A 25747-nucleotide genomic window follows, 5' to 3' on the forward strand; every position below is an offset into this window, starting at 1 on the left:
AACGGAATCAGTGAACCCTAAGTTGTGAAGTGAATCTAACAAAAGAGCATGATCAATTGTATCAAGACTGTAGAAAGATCAAGGAGAATGAGGATGAAATATAGGACTTTTGACTTGGCCTGAAGGAGGTCATCTATTATTTTTGTGAGAGCTGTCTCTATAGAATGTAAAAGGCAAAATCCAGACTGACAGGAATCCAGTATATATAGAAGACTGGCAAGGGCAGTCCACTGACAGAGGGAAAGACCTGGCAGTAGAGCCTACAGCTGTGCAGTAAGTGGAGCCAATTCGTTTCTATGACTCTCAGGGATGCTGATGTGAAGATCCACCAGGAAAATCAAACAAAGAGTAAATGAGAGTCACCTGTCTCTAATCTTAAGAAGATAAGCAGCGCCAGACTGTAAGCAAATACTTACATTACTTACCTTGCCCTAACATGTATATCTTCTGTCGGGAAATATGTGAGTGGATTTTAAAATAAGAGATATGGTGTTTACCAGAAAAGACTATAAAACCCTGGGAATTACATTCCCCTTCCAGGTAAATGCAAGAATCAAATGCAAGAATGATCCCCTTCCAGGTAAACACAAGATTCAAAGAAAGATCACTCAATATTTTGATAATAGAGTGGATGTTGTTATAACTGAGAAGGAGATTTAAAATCCTCCAAGCCCCATGCCTGACTGGACACTGACCTGCAGGGGGGATGTCCAGATGCCAGTGGACAAGCTCCCAAGCAAAAACCTTGCAACTGAGCTGTAGAATGCTGACCAATACCTTGCTCATGAGAAACACAGCCAGTTGCTGGCACCCAATTAAATGAGGCACTTTTCAAATAGTTACAGGAATTGGCCCAAGATAAGTGGAAAGCAAACCAGAATAGGCCTACTGTATAGGCAGAGAACACCAATGGAGGGAACTGCCAATTAAGAGCTGGATTTATTTGCGGATGGAGGAGACTGATTCTTCTTACTTGCAAGTAACAATCTGCTAACAGTATTGAGAAACAGCATGACTCGCTCAAATTCCCTAGTAGTGAAATCATTGAACGAATCCAGAAAACTGACCAAGGTTAGAGCGAAAATATCAAGAAATCCTAAGAAGGCAGCTAAAAACAAAGAAGGCTCCTGGATTTCTTGGTTGTTTTCATCAAACCAGTCTTGATTTTTCTTGAGAAAGAATCCTAAGGATTCTTCCGCAGATTGCAGGATGCTGGTTTTGATATGTTGCCAAAGCACTGTAGGAGAAGAGTCTACAGGATGGTCTTCAAGTTTTGTTTGCAAATTTGCCTGGAAGTTGTCTCTCACGGCAGCTTGTTGAAGATTGTTGATTTGGAGTCTCCTCTTAGGTTTAAACTTAAAATGAAGATTTAGTTTACATCTTACGAGGTGATGATCTGTTTGATATTCTGCACTGGGCATCATTCAGGTATGACGGACATCGCAAATATTTATCTGGCGCACTAGGAGTATTCAATGAGGTGCCAGTGTTTGGATCAGGGATGCATCCAGGTTGTCTTCAATCTATCTTTCTGTTGAAAGATAGTGTTTGTAATAGTCAGCTGCTGTTTTCTGCACAAAACTCTAGCAGGAGGCGTCGTTATCATTATAGTTTCCAACACCATGCTTGCCTAAAAAACCTTTCCAGGCTTCAAAGTTCTTTCCTACTCTGGCATTGAAGTCACCAAGGATAATGATTTTGTCTTCTGCAGGGACTTTTTGTATGAGGTGGCGTAGGTCTGAGTAGAATTTGTCTTTCTCCAAAGGGTCGGCTTGCATGGTTGGGGCATATATACTGAAGAATATGGGAGGTGTAAGCAGATAATGCGATCAGAGTGTCCTGCTGGCAAGGTTTCAAGTCTGGAGGCGATGGAGTTTTTGATCATAAAGCCTACACCTGAAATATGTTTTTCAGTTCTGGGTTTGTCAGACCAATAGAGTGTGTAACCAGCACTGTGTTCTTTAAGGCTGCCTTCCTCGTGGAGACGAACTTCACTAAGAGCAGCGATGTCAATGTTAAGTTGTGACAGTTCATGGGCTATTAGAGCAGAACGACACTCCAGACGTCCACCATCTGCAGAATCTTGCATGGTTATGATGTTCCAGCATGCAAGTGTTAGTCTATTTGCACCTTTTGAGGCCAGTGTGTGCCTTTGTTTCTTTGTCTTTGTTTGACCGCATCAGAAGATGCCCGTTGGCCGCGGCTAGCCAACCGGGTTGTTGGGGATGAGCTTTCTTTAGGCCACCTTTTCTAGGCCCCTCTCCATATGGAGCAAGCAGTGCTCTCCTTAAAAAAGGCTGCTTGGTCATTCAGGATGCTGCCGAACAAGACTGTCATCCCCTGGGTCAGTCTCAAGCAACCAAAGTCCTTAACCGCCTGCATGCAGGGTTGGGTCTGCAGCTTCCAGTGCATCTTTACACCTGCCGTTTCGTCCCTTGCCTATCGCTACAGGGCTTTTTCGGAGATTGGATGTATCCTTCAAGCCTGTGCAATGGATTTTTCTGGTGGAGCGCAGCGTGCACAGAACTGGCCTCACCCTTTAAACCAGAGGTTCGACTGCTGAGGCCTTGACAAACATGGACAGTTGCAGTGAGGTCCTCGGCTCGTAAGTTTGATTAGAGTTTCCTTCTCTTAGATGGTTGACCTTACAGGGTTAGATGAGCACCATCTGACCAGATTTGGGATGAGAGTTTTCCTTCTCCTAGGATGGTTGCCATGAGGCTAGAGAGTCCATCCTGCCCTTTGGCACTCTTGGTCAGACCCTTCGGTTGTGACCTGTCTGGCATGGGAGGCCCTACTGGTGGCTATTATACTACCAGCAGCATAGCTCACAATTTCATTAGGGTACTCAAGCCTCTCCCCCATGACAAGGGGGTGTCAATGGAAAGGACTATAAGACCCTGGGAATTACACCTGATGCTGGTAATCCCCTTCCAGGTAAATGCAAGAATCAAATAAAGATCACTCAATATTTTGATAATAAAATAGATGTTGTTTTAACTGAGGAAGAGGTTTTAAATCCCCCAAGCCCCATGCCTGACTGGACATTGACCTACAGGGGGGACATCCAGATGCCATTGGACAAGCTCCCAAGCAAAAACCTTGCAGCTGAGATGTGGAATGTTGACCAATACCTTGCTCATGACAAACACAGCCAGCTGTTCACAATACCTAATTAAATGATGCACTTTTCAAACAGTTACAGAAATTGGCCCAAGATAAGTAGAAAACAGACCAGAATAGGTCTACTTTATAGGCAGAGAACCCCAATGGAGGGAACTGCCAATTAAGGGCTGGATTTTATTTGTTGATGGAGGAGACTGATTAAACATAAAATCCTTCTTACTTGCAAGTAACAATCTGCTAACAGTATTGAGAAACAGCACGACTAGCTCAAATTCCCCAATAGCCAAATCATTGAAGGAATCCAGAAAACTGAGCATAACAAAGGTTAGGGTGAAAATATCAAGAAATCCTAAGAAGGCAGCTAAAAACAAAGAAGGCAAAAAGAATTAAAAACTCAATGACAACACATCACAATATTTATAAACTGTGAGGGAAAGAGTCCAAATTGAAAAACAGACAAAATAAAAAAGAAACCTCCAAGGTGAACCTAAAAACCAAGAAATGTATTGGAAAAATCACACATTTAAACTAGGTTGTAAACCTGATCTAACTATACATCCAAATCAGTCAAGAACAGAAGGTCAGTTTGAGCAGCTGATCATGCAAGATCCTTGGGCTTTCTTTCCATCTAAAAGAAAAACCGCCCCAGAGAAGACCATTAATACCACTAATAGTAAAAATATGGAATTTGCTGTTAAACCACCAAAAGTTAGTAATGAATAACTACCCTAAAGCCAAGGGCTTATTAACCCAGTATGAACGAAAGCAACATCCGTTAACTATACTGAACACAATAAACCTGGATAAGCTCACCATAATGTACATAATGCATGTTGAGTATATTTTCTACAACTACATCCATGCACATGCGGTAGTTACCTTTGCTGAACAAAGCAGAACAACTTTGGCTCACAGGAGCACTTTAGCACAGTGTGAAATCTCAGTCTCAAGATGGTTTGAGAACACTGCCCCTCCACAGGCACTCCTGAAAACCAATCCTGAAAAGCAAACTACCAAATAAAAATGCCCAGTCACAAAACCTAACTGAGTTTGAAAGGCCTCAACACATCCATATTGAAGAAGTAAAGTACTGTAAACCAAGAAAACAAACTGAGAAAATTCCTTTTGAGAAGGAAGAAACAATGCTGGATTCCTTCTATGCTTTGCCCACCGAAGTACAAGATGAGAAAATGCTAAGACTAGATCTTTTAAAATCACATTTGTCAAATCTTTGCACCAGAAAAAATAATGGTCCAACTAATCTAAAGGAACAATTTCATAGATCTTTCTTTCTCATCTGAACATGTAGAAACCCCAAAATAGGAAGGACAGCAATATGGTATAAATGTAACAGCTACTGTAGAATTCAGAGAACGAACTGGGATCTCCAGTGAGACAACTTTCTCTTGCTTACTGTCAAACAAATCAAACTATAAGGATAATCTCAAATGTCAGCAGATCAAATTCTGATGCTGAAGCCATTAAATATATGGAAGATCCAGAATTAACCTCTAAAAAGACCCCTCAAATACACATCAAACATCAGACAGCATTGGATCAGATAAATAATAGAGAAGGTCAGCCTTCCCAAAATGCAGACCACAAAACAAAGCCCTCCAAACTAAGGAAGTGATACAAAACTGCAAGTCCCATCTCTCAAACATGACCAAAAAAAAAAAAAAAAGATGATTAAAAATTGCATCAATAAAAACAATCTTTGATGCTTCTGTCATGGAAAGTAACTGGTGCCTCAAAGCGGAGGACCCTGTTTTTCTGCACTTTATAACCAAGTATGATGTCATACTGATGCAAGAGACCTAGTCAAGAGGGAGTCTGTTTCTGAACGGCTTTGCTGCATACTCTTTGAATGCAGAACCCAGTCTCCACGGAGCTCAACCTAAAAAAGCCCTAACTGTATTGATTTCAACCAGCATTAAGGCAAATATAGTTACGCCAACCTCTTTACTTTGCCTAGTAACTACCCTGGTTATTAGCCTCAGGTCAATCAACTTATTGACAGTTAACATGTCCCTCCCCACTTCTTGTTTAAAGCTAGAAGAACACATCTTTGAATTTACAGCCTTGTGTCCCAAATCTTACATTATCATGGCAGGAGACTTTAATGCCAGAATAGGCCAAACAGACCAAATGCTGTACTCTCATTTCCAGCAAAATTCTCCAAAACAAGAGGATGTCCATCCTATGCCAATGAGGCAGTCAAAAGATAATGGTGCAACCTTGCCAGCCTCTTTTTAATGCAACTTGTAAACAGTGTGAAGTCAAAGGCGTTCACAGCCGGCATCCATAGGGTTTTGTGGGTTTTTCGTGCTGTAAGAATGTGTTCTAGAAGAATTTATTCCTGACATTTCGCCTGCACCTGTGGCTGGCGTCTTCAGAGAATGGTAGCTTGGAGGTGTGTGCGGCCCTTGGTTGGGAGGAAGTGATTTACATATTAATCTGTGTGTTGGTCTGTTGGTGAATGGCAAGGCCTCAGGGTGGGAGGATATGCCAGCAGACAACGGCTGACTAATTAAATAGACACTAATCCTCCTTGCATTCTCATGGACAGGCCTCATCAGCAGAACTTGCGCTGATAGAACGTTTTGTGCTTTCGGGCTTCACATTCGTTACTTGAGCTTCTTCCTCTGTAAAGTGTGGAGAAGTGGCTGGTGACTCCATGTTGCCTTCTATGAACATGTCACATGGCCACATGGTTTCAGCATCAGGTCCTCAGCCAGCTGTAAAAGCAAGCGTTGGTGAACTCCCCATTACAGAAAAAAAGGCTTACATTCTGAGGAACTGAAATACAGCCGGCCCTTCTTATACATGGATTTTTTATACATGGATTCAAGCATCCATGGTTTGAAAATGTTCAAAAAAAGTATAAATTTCAAATAAACCTTGATTTTTCCATTTTTTATAAGGGACACCATTTTTGCTATGTCATTATATTTAATGGGACTTGAGCATCCACAGATTTTGTTATCCACGGGGGATTCCCGGCATATAACAAGGGTCCACTGTACTCTCTTCCCCACTAAGACTGGCATTCAAGTTTGTGGGGTTAACAAGAGATTTCTAGGCTCATTGCTTCTCCCGTATGTTCATTATGCAAGAGCATCAGAGGTCTGGAAAAATCCACAGCATCTGACATTATGAAAGGAAAGGAATGAATTCCGCATATGGTTTTCCTCCATTGTAGGGTTCTATTTTATCACTGCAGCGGGTCTGGGAAAACTCATGGAATTTGGAGGAGTGGTTCAGCCAGTCAGGAGAGTTATTGGAAACTGTATTCTGATTGGATATTTCAAACCAGGGGGCTCATGGGGCTCTGTAACCTCTCCCTACTGGTCCATGGGGGTGTTGCATGAGCGTAGAGGGGTCACATGGCCCTCTCCGGGTGCCTCATCTATAGCTGGGGATTCTAGTTGAGGTGAGGCACCCAGTTAGGGTGGGAAATCCAGATGTAAACAGGATGAATGGAACTTCCAGGAAGAGGGCAGGATATCCAGCCAGGGACAGGACTTCTGGCTGGGGACAGGTCTTCCAGTTCAGGTGGAGCTTCTGGAATTGGGCACCTGTCAAGAAGAAAGGAGTGTGATGGGAGGTGCCACTTTTAACTACTTTACGTCTTTAGGACCGTCCTTGGCATTGATTACAGCATCTCATCTGGACAGGAAATAAATATGGTGCTCTGAGGAAAAAGCTGGAACTCAAGGTCTGGAGGAAGCTGAAGTGACCAACTGCATATTAGTTGAATCTCCTCTCCTCTACCTACAGAAGTTTCTAGGAGAAAATGAATGGCATCTCCTATAATAATCCTCCAGAGCTAAGCATGGTGGTGGATCAGCATGACAGAGAAACATGGTGGTGGAGGGACCTGCATTGTTCTTCTTTCACAGATCATCTTTGCAGCTCTTTCCACAGGTTTTTTTTTTAATCCTGTGGTAGAAACCAGATATTTTGCTGCAAAATGTTAAATTCATGTTATTTTATTAATGTTTATTAGGCCTGTATTTGATTACTGTTTCTTATATCATCCTGAAGATAATTTATTGTTATTATTTATTAATTATATTATTATTATTACTACTACTAACTGTTGTTTCTGTCATTATTATTAGTTTATTAATCAAATATCATGTAGTTCATACACTGTATTCGGTGTGTGTGCTTTTCTTTATCTTTCAAAAAACCCCAAATTACCATGCAGCTCCAAACATTTGTGCACAGATTGGCTCATATGCCAATGGGAGAGATTAGAGTCATACCTGGCAGCCAAGCTCCTGTTGTACCAAAATGCACATTGGCCATACTCTTCTACTATCCACACATTTAGCCATAAATATTGAGGGGTTCTTTACATGCATGTAGATCTGGGTGGCCAGCTGTGGTCCTCCAGAAGTTGGCCTGCTTCTTCCAGCAGCCTTGTCCAGCATGGTGTGGAATGCTGGGAACTGCAGTTCAGGAATGCTTGGAGAGCCACACAATTTCCACCTCTGGGGTTTAGGGATTGTTATGAGCCAATTTGGAGAGCTGAGTTGCCCATCTAAAATACAGCTACCTAGATTTGCATGGTGATCTTCTATGCAAAGGGGTTCGTGGCCCAACCACTATTCCACCACATAGAGGATCTCTACCAGTGTACCAGTGTCTGCACATACAGCCTTTTTGCACATGCATCATATATAGAGGACTAGCTGCCAAACACAATTCCACTAGGCAGTACTAAACCAAATGGCCCAGCAACTGGTTCTCGTGTTTCTTAAAAATATGGGAGGAGTCTTCTGATCTTAGGAACAGCTTTAGGACAATGACTTTTTAAAACATATTATGAAAAATAAAGAACAAGTCAAGAAATGGGGAAAAAAATAATCAAAGACAAAAAAAACCCTCATTCATAGTCAGAATACTGTTATCTAGAAGAAACAAAAAGACCAAAAAAAACCAAAAAACAAACCCAAGTTGTCTGCATTTTGGCAGATGTGGTTTGAACTGGTACCAACTGGAACAGATGCAGTCTTCTCAGCTACTCAGGATCAAAGTAACTTCCACACAGATTTTCACTCAAATGAGGGTTTATTAATTTTGTTGCTATTTACACTTTCACAGCAGGCTACTATACATCTATACTCTTTCAGAGTCCATGCTAGAAGCTTGAATGTGACATCAGTCTTTGTTTTCACACAAGATAATCTTTCCCACCAAGTGGACACACCTCTTTCCCATGAAGTCACCATGCTACACAAGAGCATAACAATAATACATTTGTTTATATTATGTCTCAGCACATGTCCTTGAAGACTTGTTCTTCCAGGCCTAGACTTTCTGGCCTTCAACAGGAACCATTTTAAACCTTAGTTAACCATTGCCACATCTGAACATTTTCAATACAAATTAGAAATATATTTTAACAAGTTCCCCATATCCATAGGCAAGAACACAAACATACCACAGCTGTTGCAAGTGACCTCAGCAACTCCCTCACTGTCCATATTCAGAAGTAGGCACTGAAACAGGACTCTGGGCCTCCCCCTCAAAACGTTCCCCATTAAATACTCAGGTAAAATACCTCTTTTGGCCTTGCCAGTTCCCCAATCTGTGTCAGCAAACTCAAGAGACGGGCTATAGCTATTGACAGAGCTTCTGGCTGCTAGCTTCTTCCCCAGGCAAGTCTCTGACTCACTTCCTCTGGGCAAAGGTCCCCCACAAGCCCCTTAAAGAAACAAAACAGTGAAAAAGTAAACACAACTCCCAGCACACCTTCTGCTCTGGGCTCTGAGTCTTCCATGACTGTGAAAATGCACAGTATTAGGCGCGTGCCTCTGGCAGCCCCCAGTGACTCACAGAAGCCCCACCCTCTTGGGAAGAAAAACACTTGCCCAAGTGTAAAAACTCACCCAGAGTCACTCAACAACTCACAAGAGTGGTATAAAACAATGGAAAGAGACAATGGAAAAATAAACTGTGACTGGTGCCTTGAGAAAGTGTACTGAAGTGGCATTGCAGTGTACAACTCTTGTGGGTTATGCTTTGGGCATGTTTTTATTTGCAGCTATGCAACTCTTGGATAGCAGTCTTCAGAATACATACTGCATGAGTGCTAAACTGTAAGGTTACACACCAACTATCCCAGTTTGACTTGGGCAGTCCTGATTCACCTTCTCTCATCTCTCTCATGCCAGATACTGGCATGGTGGAAATGTCAAAAATACCAACATATGTGGAGGTATTGCTGAGTCAATATCGTGTGTGGTAGGTAATTGTTGAAATGTATTCTTATTAAATGGTAGAAATTTAGCCCTGGATTACAATTACAGCAGATAATAATAATAATAATAATAATAATAATAATAGGTTTTATTTATATACCGCCCAATCACTGCAAATCCAAGCGGTTTACAACAGAGGGGATAATAGACAGTTCCCTGCCCTCAGGCTTACAATCTAAAAGACACGACACAAAAGGAGAAGGGAATGGTGAGGGGGGGAAGGGGATCAGGTCCAGCATTCTTCTCTCCCTCTGAGGCCTGGACCAAGGCAGATGGACCAGAGGGAGGACTCTGCTTCTTCAGGCTAGCCCTGGTGGAACTGGGCCAGCCTATTCTCTCCCTCACAGACTGAAAGATGACCGTTATGGAGAGAGGGCGCTTTATCTTCAGGCTAGCCCCTGTCAGCGCAACTGTTGGGGTCCAACAACCACTGTCAGCAACTCAAACGAGTCCTGGGGTTAAATCAGACCTTTGTAGCAGAGCTAGCAATTTTAGAAGCTGAAGCGCAGCTCCAAAAGCAGTTAAGATAACAGCATCTCTTCAAACATGACCAAAAAAGGATTATTAAAAATTACATCAATAAAAACAATCTTTGATGCTTTTATCATGGAAGGTAACTGGCACCTCAAAGTGGAAGACCGTGTTTTTCTGGACTTTATAACCAAGTATGATGTCATACTATTATTATTATTATTAACCTTTATTTATAAAGCGCTGTAAATTTACACAGCGCTGTACATACAATCTTTTTAATTGGACAGTTTCTTGCCCTCAGGCTTACAATCTAAAAAGACACCATACTGATACTGATACTGATGCAAGAGACCTGGTCAAGAGAGAATTGTTTCTCTGCATACTCTTTGAATGCAGAACCCTGGGAAAGTGGCAGATTGGGGCCTCCGGGGCTGCCGCTGTGGCTGCTCAGGCCCCGATCTGTCAGGGAAAGGGGCGGGTGCAGGCCGTCCCAAAGGGGCAGTCTGTATCCCACCAAAGTTAACTTTTCCTGATTAGGAAAATCTTTAATTGGACAGTTCTCTGTGATTTTTTTTAAATTGCAGTATTGATAATGTAGTGGAACATTTGTCAGCCACAGACTTTGTTTGCTATTCCTGACTATAAATTGTTGGGGTGTGAGTATTAAAGAAAAAATGACAGCAGAGGTTTGAGGAAATTTAACAAAACTTTACTTAACAGAAGTCTCCAAAAAAAAAAAAAAAAACCCTGAAGCAAACAGAACAATATGAATAGCACATTACAAAATCCAGATACAGCCGCATGCATACATTAGCATGAGGACAGCATGGAGACCAGGATTCAATAAATGCTCCCAAGACCCAGTAGATCCACTAGGCAATTATACCTTTCTAATAAGTTAATACAATCAGCTGGTTTACTTGGCTTATTACCATGGTCTACCCCTGCCTGCTCACTAGATTCTCATCCAGTCACAACTTATTACCTGGACATAAATATGGTATTAACAAGGCAAACTTGTAGGGAAATGGGAATGTCCTCCCCACTTGTATTTGACTTACCATAGGAAGTCGCAGATGAGATTATTATTTCATCATGCAATTAGAAGGTGCAATGTTTGCCCTTCCTGATCTGCTTACCCCCTCCCCGGGTCTGTTGTCTGAGCAACTTAAGACCACCAAGACCAATCAGACCTAGTCATCCAGGTGTTTTCACAGTAATTACTGTATATATCTTTACCAGAGATGGGCCTTTTGCCCCTATAAAAACCCCAGACTTTTGCAAGTCTGTGTGCCATATGAGAGGTCTCTATACTCCATGTCTCTTAGACCTTTGACTTGGACACTGGCATTTCCGTTCAAACCCACACTGCGGAACGGACTTGTCCCATTGCCATTTTTCCCCATCCGATCCCCGGAGGCAAAGCTACACTCTAGTAAAGTATTGCCCTAGTGAAGCCTGAACTCTTTATCCACGCTAACCTCTGATATTCCTGAGTCTTGTATGAGTGTGTGTGTGCTAGTGAATTGTGTGTGCTTTCCCTTATTAATAAATTGGATATTAGTTAAGCAAAGTCTGTTTTTGCTCCGCTTCTTGAATTTCCTGGTCCTCTCGGTATACACAACTGGAGGCGACCTTGCAAGGCTGTCGTAGCAGGCCCCCTCTTGTGTTGTTGAGCTAATAACAATAATAATGAATAATAAATTCCCCTGATTGGACCCTTGGCTACAATGTGTGGGCAAAAATATGTGGGGGGGGGTTGGTCTTTTTACAGGAGTGGCTGCAGCACAGTGTTGCGACCTTCCAAGGTCTCTTGTGGACCTAATGCATTTCCTTGCCTTCCCACAATTTATCAGCTCTGTAATAAAAAGTAATAAAAGGGAAAATGAACTGCTTTCTGACATTTGGGGCCAAATTAGAAAGTCATGCCATTAACTGTTACATGGTAGCTTTAAAAAACTAACTAACCTATTGGGTAGTTGGATTTGATTTGGACTATAGAATAGAGAGGGGGTATAATCCAGCCCACCATCCTTACTGGAAAAAAGAAATCCCTTGTAGTTCTCATTAGAGATAGCAAACAACAGTGGAAATTCCTACATGTGCTGAGAGCGCATGGCAGGGCATAGTCCTTTGCTCTCATGGTACCAGCGTTCCTCAGTCATGTGAATATGCAAAGGGAATTTGAACTCTAACTTGCCTGGAATGTCCCTCCTTTATCCTTACTATAACTATTCTTTTCTTTCATCTCCCTCAATCAAATGTTGCCTTTTTTGGTTGTTTCCCATTGTGCATGCAATGTTTGTCCTTTTTCCTCACCGTCACAAAATATTGTTTTGAAATACATCAATGCAAAGCAAGAATGCAAAAGTCAGGAAAGTGGGATGCTCTACCAGGTTGGAACACACTTTCCCTAGTGAAAGAAGGGAGACTAAGAGTTAGAGAAGAGTGTGGATGCCTAGAATTGTTCATAGAATAGACCCCAAGGGCCATCCGCTCCAACCCCCTGCTATGCAGGAATACATACTCAAAGCACTCCAGACAGATGGCCACCTGTTTGAAAACTTCCAAAAAAGGAGACTCCACCACGCTCCATGGCAGCATATTCCACCATTGAACAGTATTTACTGTCAGGAGGTTCTTCCTAATGTTTAGGTGGAATCCATTTTCCTGTTATTCCCATTAATTCTGGCTGAACCACAACACGTGCATTATATGCATCTTTGTTGGAGTAAAGCATTCTTTAGTGGGGAGGGAGGTAAACCATTGAGTCTGAATGAAAATTGGTGTCTTTGGGATGGCTGATGACCTCACTGCCTTTACTAATCAAAGGACTCCTAGGGGTGGGTCCTGAAATCTTTGACTAAAAAAACCACACTGATAATCGCCATTATATGAAATGGATACCTGTAGTGGGAGGTGGAAATAAAACACTGAAATAAAATTTAATATCATGCTAAATAGTATAATGAAAATATATTGAAAGTATTCAACATATAGAACTTACTAATGAACAAATCAACAAGGCTGCTGCATAATATCTAAATAACATGCCATATTATTTACTGTCCTTCTCCTTTCTGGAAAAGTAAATACTGTAATATTAAGTTCACAAATTGTGTACCATTGGCAATATGAAATCAAAGTTTGTACAGATTGTAATGGAGATTGTAGTAAAGCTGTAGTAAGGCGACTGCCTCCAGAAATGTGATATTTCACTTTTCTTAACATTCTCTCATTTTTTCTTCTTCTTAATTTTCTCTTATGTGTCAGTTCTTTTAACTCAAGCCTGATCAAGTCAAGCTCCTTGTCTTTTAACTCCGTATCATCACAAGCTTGCTCAAAATTGGCTATATATAAGTCAAGGTTACCTCTAGTAACATAGAAATTTTTTTTGCATCACATAGAGGGAAACCAGTCATGTTGCTTTTGGCAATATGAGTAACTCTAGAGTCTAAATTGTTTGTTAACTTCCATGTGTTCATTTTTATGTCATGCATTTTTCTATGAGTATTTTTGTTCTCCAGTTTTTAACCTCATTCTTTCTTTTTCAAGTTCCATTTCCTTTTCAGTTCTGGCCATTTCAGTTTCTCTCATTATTTTCCAAATTTCCACATTCTCCTGAGATTCAGAAATGGAAGTGTCAAGGCTAGCCATAATTTCTATTCCAACCAGCTCTGGTTCCTCTATAGGAGGTCTTAATTTCTTTAGAGGCATTCTAGCAGTATTTCCCTACTAATACCCAAAACTTTTACCTCAGGAAATACTCTTAATTGCTTTTTAATAAGTTATTTGCTAAGGTAACACTTGGATCTTGATGATAAACTAGTGATTTCTTACTTTACACCAAATTTTTACCTCAGAAATCACTTTTTTAAGGTATTTTCCTTCAGTGTTCTCTTGTTTTGGTACTTTCACAGATGCAATGGCTTTACCCACTCTCACACTGTACTTTAACTTTTTCTTCTCCAGTCCCCTACAATTACCACAACAAATTACCTCAGGAATTGGCAATAATACTTTTTTCTAGTGTGGTCAGTTTCCAGGTAATCTCCTACACAGTACCCTTGATCATTACCTCAGAGATTACCTCTATTGATTTACACCTTAATACTTTTAATCCACTGAACTTTTATACTTTTAAGTTCAGACCAAATCTTAGGTATCTGAATCTCTAACTCAGAACCCTGTTATCACACTTCCAGCCACTGGATTTCACATATTCCAACGCTGCCATCATTTCTCATGATCACTTTAATTACCACCACTAAGTTTCTTCTATGACAGCATCCTGGGCCTTTTCATCCCACGGCTGCCACCAAATTGTCACAATGACCACCAAAACTGCTTATTTTTTCCTTTTAAAGTTTACTTTCCAACTTTTCCCTATAATAAATTAAAAAGATTTTTAAAAAAAATTGAATAAAGATATTACTCAATTTATTTGGCAAGGAAAACATTCAAGGATTAAACTAAACATTCTCCAAGATGCTAAAGAAAGAGGTGGTTTGGGAATTCCAAATTTACAATTATATTTTGAAACATGTTGCCTCCAATTGATTAAAGAATGGATCACTATAAAAGACAAAAGATTGCTAGAATTAGAGGGTGAAGGTGTATTGTTTGGATTTCATGCATATTTAATGTATGAAAAAGAAAAAGCGACCAAATTAATTAATAATCACTGCATTAGAAAACCCCTTTTACAAATTTGGAAAAAATATAAAATCAGAATGTTTAATAAATTTCCTATTTGGCTCTCACCACAGGAGGCATTGTACAGAAAATAAATGATCAGAGAAAGGAAATGGTTTATATATAGAGATGTTATTTTTAAAAGATAAAATTAATGGAAAGACTGGATTAGAAACTCATGAAATGCTAATTTCTAGAGGATTTGACCCAGGCTGGTTTGCATACAGACAACTGCAAGAAAGAATAAGAATAGATCAAAAATTATTTGGATCAGAAATAAATGAATCAGTGCTCAGGAAATTATTATTGAAAACAGATTCGAAATTAATAACTAAAATATACAAGAAGTTATTGGAATTAGAAATGGAGGATGAGTTAATTAAGGAAGCAATGATAAAATGGGCAATAGATGTGGGCCATCCAATTCAGTTAGATGATTGGGAATATAATTGGTATAAAAGAATCAAATATACGGCCTCCCAAAGATTAAAAGAAAACTGGTTCAAAATGTTTTTTAGGTGGCATTTTACCCCAAACAAAATTTCTAAAATATATAAATTACAGAACCATAACTGCTGAAAATTTGGTAATGAAAGAGGGACATACATACATTGCTGGTGGAGCTGTGATTTAGCCAAGAAATATATTGTAAGAATATAAATAAAATAATCAAAGACATTAAAAATTAAGTTGGAAGGTCTTTTTGTTGGGTATGATAAATAGAGAATTAGAAAAGAAGTTTTATATGCTAACTACTGCAAGAATTTTATACACAAAAAAATAGGAAAAAGCCAGAGATACAAGAGATTGAGGACTGGAAATTTAATTTATTGGACATGATTGAAATGGATAAACTGACACAAAAATTAAGAAATAAATCTTTAGAAAACTGTGATATAGAGTAGTCAGCTGTAATTACATACATAAAGGAGCAATGGGGGTAATTAAGATATAGACATAAAGATAAGATATATTCAGAATAGTTTAGAAAAAATATTACAGAAGAATAATATTATTTCATTACAATATATATAAGAAATATTCATAAAGAAAGAATTACTATATAGAAAGTAGTAATTAATTAACCCAGCTGTAAAGACACAAATCAAAGTTAAATTAAGGTAAGATAACTATTTAATAGTCAAGGGGAAAAGCTTAAGTAAGTAATAAAGATAAAAGAAAGGCACTTAGAATTGATGAATAATGGGGGATGGAACTCTAAAGAAATTAGGATAGAGTTAGTATTAAAGACTTAGAATATTTAGATTTTATAAGATTTAGATTGTATAAATTAGTACAAGATTTAAAATATGTACGTCGTATAAGATTTTGGATTTAGGCATGCTAATGAATGCAGATATATCCATTAAATGCAACAAAAATATTTTAAAAATATTTACTTTCATATAATTCCTAGTAGCATGGTTAAATTACTCAAGTGCCAAACAAGCCTCTATTTGAAAGACGAATAAAACTTTATTTATAAAAAGGTCTAAAGAATGTTTTGCTTGTTGAGATGGCACATGTTCGTTACTTTAATGTATTGATTTCTTAGTTGTATTTAGCTATAATTGATGGAATCAATACACAGAAGAACTTTATAAAAGTGACCAAAAAAAAAAGAAAGAATCACACATGGAATAACTATATGAAGATGAACTCCAAATTTAATAAAGTGAGGTGGAAGGTGGCAGTCAGAGAAATTAGAATAAATCACCAGGAACAGACAGTGTCCCAATTGAATTACTTCACACCAGACAAACAGAATAAATTCCAGTGTTAAGTGAAATATGCCAACAAATATGAAAAAAACATTCAGTGCACAGAAATTAGAATAATCTGACAGTGTACGTAGTTTTTAGAAATGACTTGGAGAATATATGAACACCTTGTCTTAAAGATTTTATTCATCATGCTAAAATAAAATATTCCATAATCAATTTTCTTCCTTTTTTCCAATATTTCCATTTTTTTAGAAAAACAAAAATAAAAGGCTTCAGGAAAAAAATAGGGGGGGAGTTCCCCCCCAAAAAAAGTTTCTGTTTTTCCCCCTGGCCCTTCACATCTCTAATGACAACTACTGAGAAATCAAAGGTGGAGTATTTGAGCTTTTCTAATACCTTCCCTTTTGGGGGCAAACCTCAAAGAAATTCCAATTGACTTTCCCTGTACTGTGGAATACACATGCCACCTTTTCAGAGAAGTCTGAGGGATACAGAAGGAGTTTGCTTTGCAATCTGTCAAGAATATTACACTGCAGAAAAGGTTTTGTGGCTGGAGAGAAAGAAAGGTCCTATACACACTGCAGAAACAGGCCAGTTTAACTGAATTTATACAATTTGGTCTCAACACAGTTCCTTCTTGTCCAATCAGCAGTCGACAACACACTCCAGTCCACCTATCAGAGTCTGCCACCACTCTATTGCCTTTTATGGTCAGAGCCCACAAGGGGAGGTTCAGGACTCTCTGCACTTAACTACTACCACACTGGCTGCGGCCTAGTCCACTCACAATGGTACAGTAAAATGGTGTCCCCCATACATACATACATACATACACACACACACACACACACATATATATAAGCAAAATCTAGGTTTGCTTTTAGGATTTCTTTGGAATATTTTTAAGCCAAGGATGGTTGAATCTTGCAAATTAAGAATCCTTAGATACGGAGGGCTGACAGCACCATCATCATCCACTGAAGAATATTGAAGACGGTGTTCTAAATTGCCACCTTGAATACAACCTAATGTTGGTCATTAGCAAATGAAAAAAGTTGGAAGCCAAAAGTGTTGTGCTCATTTTACATATTTTATAGCTCTGTTTGTTTACCACAGAAACATTTTACTCCTTCCATCTCATATTCTTTCTTTCTTTTTTTTCTTTTTTCTTTTTAAAAGAAGACCGTAATCTTTGGTAGGGATGTCTCTCTTTTATTGTTCTATTATGTGAAGTACCATGTACATTAATAACATTAAATAAAAGATGATGACAATGATATATAAGCCAAACAATTTGTCACCCAAGATCCTTTAGAGTGACGGCTTGTGCACAGCATGCTGGGGTCTCAATTTACACACTGGATTATTGCACAGCAGCAATAATCCAGGTTGACACCACTTTAATTCCCATGGCTCAATGCTATGGAATTCAGGGATTTGTATTTCTCTGAGAGATTTAGCCTTCTCTGTCAGAGATTGATTACATTTATTCAAAAATTATTTCCTCAGTCTCCACTAAATGAGTAAACTCTGTATAACAAAAAAATTATAAGGGATCAAACTGATTTTATGCCACGAAGGCACTTATCAGATGCAGTGAGAACAATATTGAACATAATTTTGAACAACAAATAGAGGGGAACCATTAATGTTACTGTTGACCACCCTCTTAGCTCTAGATATTAAACTGGTTATTAACTCCAGTTCCCTCAGTTTAATGTCCACTCTTGCTTCTCCTTTTCCCATTCTTTCTCTGTCTCCATTTGCAAAAATTTTAATTTTTCCTCAAGTTCAAGTCTAGCCAATTCATTTCCTGTTTTAAAAAATCTCCCATAATTCCACACTATCAGTGGTTTCAGGCATGGGGGTGTCTAAATTCTCCACTACTTCTTCACCTACCACTTCTCCTTGTATTGGACCCTCCAAAGTAGGTTTTGCTTTCTTGGGAGGCATATTATCAGTATTTCCTTATATTTACCCAAAACTTTTACCTCAGGAAATACTTTATTTTGATATCCAAATCACTGCTTTTCTTGCATTTCTACTGAATCATCTACCAGACAAGTGGTTCCCTACATTACCTCAAACTTTTACCTCGGGATCATTTTGTCTCTCTTTACGTCTCTAATCTTGCCATTCTTTTTCTCTTAATTCCCTCTTATGTCCCCGTTCCCTTAATTAAAGCCTAATCAAGTCAAGCTCCTTCTCTTTCACCCCCATATCATCAGATGTTTACTCAAAATTGTCTATATATAGTTCAAAGATATCTCTGGTGACAGGAAATCTTTTTACATCAAATAAAGGGAACCATTAATGTTACTGTTGACCACAATACTTTATTTTGATATCCAAATCACTGCTTTTCTTGTATTTCTGCCATACAAGTGATTGCCTACATTACCTCAAACTTATACCTCAGGATCACTTTATCACTCATTTTTATAAACTCTCTTTGCAGTTGTGTTTAGGTTTAATAAAAAATATATTTTTTAAAAAACATCAGTAACACAGCCAAAACACATCAGCATTTACAGCTTTATTTTGTTACACCAATAGTTATTATGAAAGCTGGAGGCAGAAAATATATGTGGGTAGACAGATTCAGATAAATCACTGGCTAATACATATCATTAACCATGTTTCTTTCATCAAGCACTACTATAAGAACAAAAAACAGCTTTAATTCAATTCCCTTCTACATAGGCAAAGACCACAAAAGTAAGAAAACACATATTAAAGAACAACATCACACGGACTCTACCAGAATGCCTTTGAACAATACATCATCATTTGGCAATGTTTAACTATTCAAATTGCTTCCCAAAAGCAGGTGTTAGTGTGCAATGAGATGTTCTTCATGTCACTTCAGTTAAATAATCCTATATTGTTTGGGGGTTTTTTTTTTTTTTTTTGGCAGAGAAATACATCATCTCCCTAGTCACTAATGGAAATTTGTTGAACTGTGTCAAAACCAATGTTTTGCTGCGACATGAAATAAAAAAGTAATAGTTTGTACAGTTCACATACCCCATTTTTAATATAAAGGGGTAATGAATTAAGGATCTCCTCTTCACAATTTTCTTTGCGACCATTGAAATCCAGCTCTTGTAAGCAGAAATTTGTGTGTAGACTGTTGGCAATTCTGGATCACAGTCCTTACCCCATCATACAACCCCAGCCACTTTATAATGCCCACCATTCTTGAATATAAGTAGTCCTCCATGACTGATCAAAATCGCACAGTTGGAGAATATGTATTTGATTGCTTTTTAGCTTTTCCAAAATGCCTATAATGGACTCACACTGCCAAATACCTGGACACATAGCTTCAGATGAGCTTTTCAAATTATCTGCTCCAGACCACTTTTTATGACACTGTTTAGTTTTGAGTTTTGATTTCCCCTCCTCCCAAATTTCTCACGTGTAATATGATCAGATGATTCTGATGTATCTTAGTTTGTCCCACTGCATATATCCCATCTTTGGAAGACAAACCCTAAAACTGGGAAGGGTAGCTTTGGTGGGTCTGGGGGGGGAATTGTTGCTTTGGTTTTCAAGGGCTTTTTCAAGTTTCTCCTCATGTCTGTCAATGCCAAGCGCGGAGAAACAGTAGTTGTTGAAGGCTTTCATGGCTGGCACACAGAAACCCACAAAAAACTATAGAAACAGTAGTTGTTCGCCAGTGAGGAGCATCATGATGGGATGTCACAAAAAGGACCCTGAGAGCCACATAAGGTCTGGGAGCAGAAGATTTAGGAAGGCTTCTCTTTGGCTACTTCCAGGCTATTGAAATCCCTTCCAGAGGGAATCCAGTTAGCCCCTTCCTTGCTCTGTTTTCCATCATCAGACTAAGGCCTGTTACAGACTGCCAAAATAAAGCTGCTTCGGGTCTCTTTGGAGGTATGCTGTTTAAATGATGCATGCATCCTAAGAATCTGGAAGCTGCACCAAAAGCTGCACTCCAGTGCTTAGGAATGGAGTGTGGCTTTGGTGCGACCTCCAGACTCTTAGGACCCATGCATCAATTAAATAGCATACCTCCAAAGAGACCCGAAGCAGCTTTATTTTGGCAGTCTGTAACAGGCCTAAGACTACTTATTTAGGCAAGTGTTTGATTTATTTTTAAATAGATAGTGGAAGTGTCATGCTGTGGGTTGTATCTTTTAAATTTTAAATTATGTTTTCAATGTATAGTCGCCCCTCCTTTCTCACGGGCTTGAGGTCCTGGTTTGAATATTCATGGAGGGGTGACCTCTGTTATTTTCAATGGGGCATGCCTCTGCAGCACACATCCCGCACTATGGGGCTTGAAGATCGGCAAGTCTCTGTTTTCGTGGGGGAGGCAGAATGGATCCCCCGCGAAAATGGAGGTCCAACTGTATTTTAAAAGGATTTTAAGTATCTGATTTTAATGCAACTATTGTTTAATTGTTCTTTAACCTTTACAACATAATATTTTGGCTAATTTCTAATTTAAATTATTCCAAGCTGTCTTGGCAGGAGAAAAGTGGTGTATAAATTCAACAACTAAATAAATCAAGATTGAGTGTCTAAGAAGAAAGAGAACCTTCAACTTCAAATTACATTGATTTTGGAGTCCTATTCCATCCTTGCTTCATTGTGCTGGTCCCTGATTCATCTCTTCAAAGAACATCTTGAATCCCTGGGCCCCAACGGAGCCATCTGTTTTGAAACACACTGTCAAGTAGCTTCCACTTGAAAACAGTCTGAAATCTTCCTTTCGGCCACAGAATCTACCTATAACCCACAAGAGAGAAACACTGTTTGTAGTCAGAGATGGCAAATTGTTTCTACCTGGAGAGGGATCTACTACTGGTCACATCCTATGGCCTTTGCCACCATTACTGGATTATCATAAACCAGAAATCTAAACCAAATGCTCAAGCTTTTAATAGTGTACTTAAAGTGCATAAACTTGCAAATATTTTACGTCTATAATTAATAATAATAATAATAATAGATGTAAAATATTTTCAAGTTTATGCACTTTAAGTACACTATTTAAAAGCTTGAGTATTTGGTTTAGATTTCTGGTTCATGATAATCCAGTAATGGTCTATAATTATACTTTTATTGCCCCAAACAATATCATATATATGATTTTAAAAAGAAATATAGAATTCGTACATGTTTACATAGGGAGAAACAGGAACTACAAACACAGACAACATGGTGCAGTGGTCTAAGTGTTGGACTAGGACGCTGAGTGGGCAGGCTTCAAATCCTCCCACAGCCATGGAAATCCACTGGGTGCCACACTCTTTCAGCCTCAGAGGAAGGCAATGGCAAACACCCTCTTAACCAGGGGTAGGCAACCTTTTTGAGCCGGGGGCTGGGTTGGTGTCCCCTAGACAACGGGGGGGGGGATAAATAATTAAATAATATAGGACAACATTTTCAAATGTAGGACACATTTTTTTAAAATGGAGGACATGTGAAAAAATTTGATATTTTTTAAAAATGTTCATATAAATGCATGTTTCTTAGGCATGATCAAAATGGAGGACATTTGGGCATTATTCCTAGACAGATGGCAGAAATGTACTTTCCCTTTCTGGCCACCCCCCTCCCCCCATTCCAAACAGCACATTTGGGCATTGAACATGGCTTTACTTAACATGGCCTCTTGCGTATTTCAGACGCTTACTGCCTAACCAAACTCTTTGGGTTTCACACTGAACATGGGTTCACATGGCTATGCATATTGAACATGTCAAGGTGGTTTCACAGTTCTTGCACCAAGTGTACTTCTCAGAAGTGTGTACTTGGTCAAGGGACTGTGGTTTTTCTTCACTGCGCATGGGTTTGTAAAAATCACAGCAATTTACATTGGCCATGCCTCAGAGGTTTTCTGATATCAGTATAACTATTAAAGAACCAAAAACACACAGAAAAGGCACTTTGGAAAGTCACACTCTCTTGGCTTCAGAAACAGTGCGTGCATGCCTCTCAAGCTGACTCATATCATCATCATCATCATCATCATCACCACACTATCACTGTCAAAACAAGGGAGACTTGTTAGCATTAAAAGCACCCAAAACACACTTTGGAAGGTGACACACTCTCGGCTTCTGAAACAGTGCCTGCATGCCTCTCAAGCTGACTCATATCATCATCATCACCACCACCACACTATCACTGTCAAAACAAGGGAGACTTGTTAGCACTTAAAGCACACAAAATAAAATTTAAAAAATCTTGAGGCCTCTGGCCACTCACCACCTCCTCCTTCTGCTCCCCCTCCTCCTCTTCCTCTTCCTCCTCCTCCTCCCCCTCCTCCTTCTTCTCCTCCCCCCTCCTCCTCTTCCTTCTTCTCCTCCCCCTCCTCCTTTTCCTCCTCTTCCTTCTTCTCTTCCCCCCTCCTCCATGCGCCGCACGGCCTGGGGGGCGGGGCAGAGGAGAAGGAGGTGGGCAGCGCAGGGAGGGCAGCGCAGGGCCACGTGGGGAGGCAGGGAGGGCAGCGCGGGGAGGTGGGGAGGGTGGCGTGGGGCTTCCCCCTTTGCCTCCTCTGCCCCAGGCCGCGTGGCCCTCCTCTTCCTCCACGCGGTGGAGGAGGAGGAGGGCAGCATGGTCGCGTGGCTCAGGAGGAGGTGGAAGCAGCGGCGGCGGCAGTGGCAGGACCGGGCTGGGGCTGGTCCTGCCGCTTCCGCGGGCCGCATCCGGCCCGTGGGCCGGGGGTTGCTGACCCCTGCTCTTAACAAATCTTTCCAAGAAAACCCCATGACAGGATGTTCTTAGGATCGCCATAGGTTTGAAACAATTTGAAGGCACACAACAATAAAAATGCTACACAACTATGTGCTCCATGTAGCAATATAACACTCATGTTTGTAAGTATCCTGAACATAATTTTACCAAGAGTGCTTAATAATAAATACACTGGACATGGGATGGGCAACTGGGGAAGGCTAGGCCACACCTCTTCCCCCACCAAAAAAATAAAAAGTAAAAATCAAAAAGATTGTTTTGCTGCCAAACATCTCTAGCTGGCATGGGAGCATTTTCACCATGTTTTGAGTTTCAAAAAGCACTTCCTTGTCCTTAGTTGGGGTCCAAGGGAACCCCAAAATGTGTTGAAAATGTACCCCACGACCCCAAGTGGACATTTGAAGCATTTGGGGGTCAAAACATTATTTTAGAAAATTTTGCAAAAATTGTTTTTGACTCCTAAGGGAGGAGGCAGCTGCAAACATATTGGAAATGCCCTCTACAACCGCAAGAGTGAATTCTGCATCCTAGAGAGCACTCTGGAGCAAAATTAATTTTTGACCAAAAATTGCAGATACTGGGGTTTTTTTTACTCCTGGGACCACAAAAACAAGCCCTGGGGGCCTGCAAACGCCCCTCACACTGCATTGTGCCCATGTTTGCACTAGATAGCACCCAATGTATAATGCACAACAGACACCCAGGTTAACAATATTTTCTGGAACTCTGTTATTAAGCCCAAGCCACCTACTCCCAAAAACACTTACTTTAGACACTTACTCTATATTCTTTCAACTTGGGGAGACAATGGGCATTCTATTATAACAGTGTTACCTGCATGCATCTCCTATCAATTTACAGCAACTATGTCATCATCATTTTTACTGCTAGAAAATTGAGTATTCTGCTGCTGAAATTATAACACACATAATGAAGTTGTTCCTTCGTTCCAGAATGTTTACCCCTTCCCAAAATAAATAGGTATTCTTCTCCATTTCAAATGAAAACGCTTGATTTCTGGGACTAGCTTCCCGGGAAACAGCACTTCTTTCAACTGAATAAATCGCTAGCTGGTAATTCTTGTCTTCCCCAGATGACAGTTTTATATGTTTAGGCAGCTTCCATCTTCAAGCATCAAATCACTATCCAACCTATTAAATTACACTTGCTTTTCTGAAACAGCTCTTCCATGCAAGTTCCTCCTCAAGGGTAACAACTATAATCTCACTCTGCACTTCACATCCAGTTGAAATATCCCTTCTGGCTCCCGATGGAGCAACACTGAGACACAATCATTTTAACTGTATTTGTGTGAAATTGTTTTATCTATAACAAAAAAATGTGTTTATAGTCCCTGAAATGAGCCATAGAGGTCTTCTGTAATTCTCCTTTTTATCTTAAACTGATATTCAGATAGAAAAGTCTGTATACTGCTCAAAGTTTTCCTGGAGATTATTTTTTTAAACTTGGGGGGAGGGGATAAATAGAAAGAAGAACCTGATTGATATTGTTTATTTAATTGCTTTTTCACTTTTTTATTATCCTTTTTAAAAAACTTTATTTGGGTTTAACTTATATTGTGAGCTGCCCTGGATCCCAAAGCAGGAAGAAAGGTAATTAATTAAATGCGCTAACTCCACAGGCAGAATATTCAGTCTTTCAGAAGTAAAAAATCATGACACTATAGGCTCTGGATCTACAAATACCAAAAATACAAATGAATGGGTCACAGAGCAAATAAAGCCTGAACTGTTGTAATGTGCTATCATATCAGCTTCCTGTTACAGCCCAATGAATGAGAGATTTTCAAAAGACTGTTATCAACAGCCCTCCTCAGGTATTAGAGGATTATCTGTACTGCTTATAAACCCCGAATTCAACCCAGGTTTAGTGCATGCTGTTTATATTGCACAGATCCGAAACCCCAAATTAGGCCTGGGCTGTTTTCATAATGCTGGATACGATTTGGAGTTTCCACCCCTTGTGCTGCATTAAAAAGACTTACCTTTTGCTTTGGATTTTCCAGAATACCTGGAACAAAACATGGTGATGATGGGCAGCTGCCTTCCCACAGTATCTGCAAATGTCCCTTCTAAGGCAAGGTGGGCACCTCATTATGACCTCAGAGTAATTTGCGTCCATAATTGTGACACTGACTGGCTCGCAGGAACCAGGTGGAAAGGCAGCCACCCATTGTTCAACAAAAACCACAACAGGTAAAGGGGGGATTCAAGGGGAATTCAGGGCTAGAATACTCCGTGGGCAGCCTAGGATCTCAGAATCATGGCTTCCTCAGGTTTTTTGTAGCTTCCTGTCATATACCATAGCTACTGGTCCAACAGTATGTATGTTCTTGCTCATCAATGTTGCCCTTTCATTGTTTGTGTAACACACATGAATACACACACATACAAAGGAGATGTGCTATAAACCATAGCTACTGAGTACAACATTGTGTATGTTCTTGTGCACCAATGTTGCCCTTTTGATGTTTAGGTAAAGCACATGAATACACACACACAAACACACACACACACAGAGAGAGAGAGGAGAGGTGGATTGTAACTAGGAAAAAGTAGAGCCAGGATTCACAGTGATGAAGCGGCAGGATTTTTTGATTAGCAGGTATAGTGACTAGGAGGGATTGTGGGTGAAGTTTCCCAGTAGTAATATATTGCTGACAGCCAGTGGGGTGCAATGGTTTGAGTGTTAGATTAAAATTCT

The 25747-nt window shown here is 39.8% G+C and overlaps 1 protein-coding gene across 1 annotated transcript in view; it reads right to left on the reverse strand.

Annotated features, from left to right (window-relative positions):
- Positions 1–19170: 19170 nt before the first annotated feature.
- OVCH1 (ovochymase 1) overlaps positions 19171–25747 on the reverse strand; it is a 47926-nt gene continuing 41349 nt past the window's right edge. Inside the window, 2 exon segments of the mRNA XM_042467869.1 lie at positions 19171–19516; positions 20866–21049. Of these exon segments, the coding sequence (XP_042323803.1) occupies positions 19171–19516; positions 20866–21049 (530 nt within the window).

This window comes from Sceloporus undulatus, chromosome 5, assembly GCF_019175285.1.
Source record: "Sceloporus undulatus isolate JIND9_A2432 ecotype Alabama chromosome 5, SceUnd_v1.1, whole genome shotgun sequence".
Classification (NCBI taxonomy): domain Eukaryota; kingdom Metazoa; phylum Chordata; class Lepidosauria; order Squamata; family Phrynosomatidae; genus Sceloporus; species Sceloporus undulatus.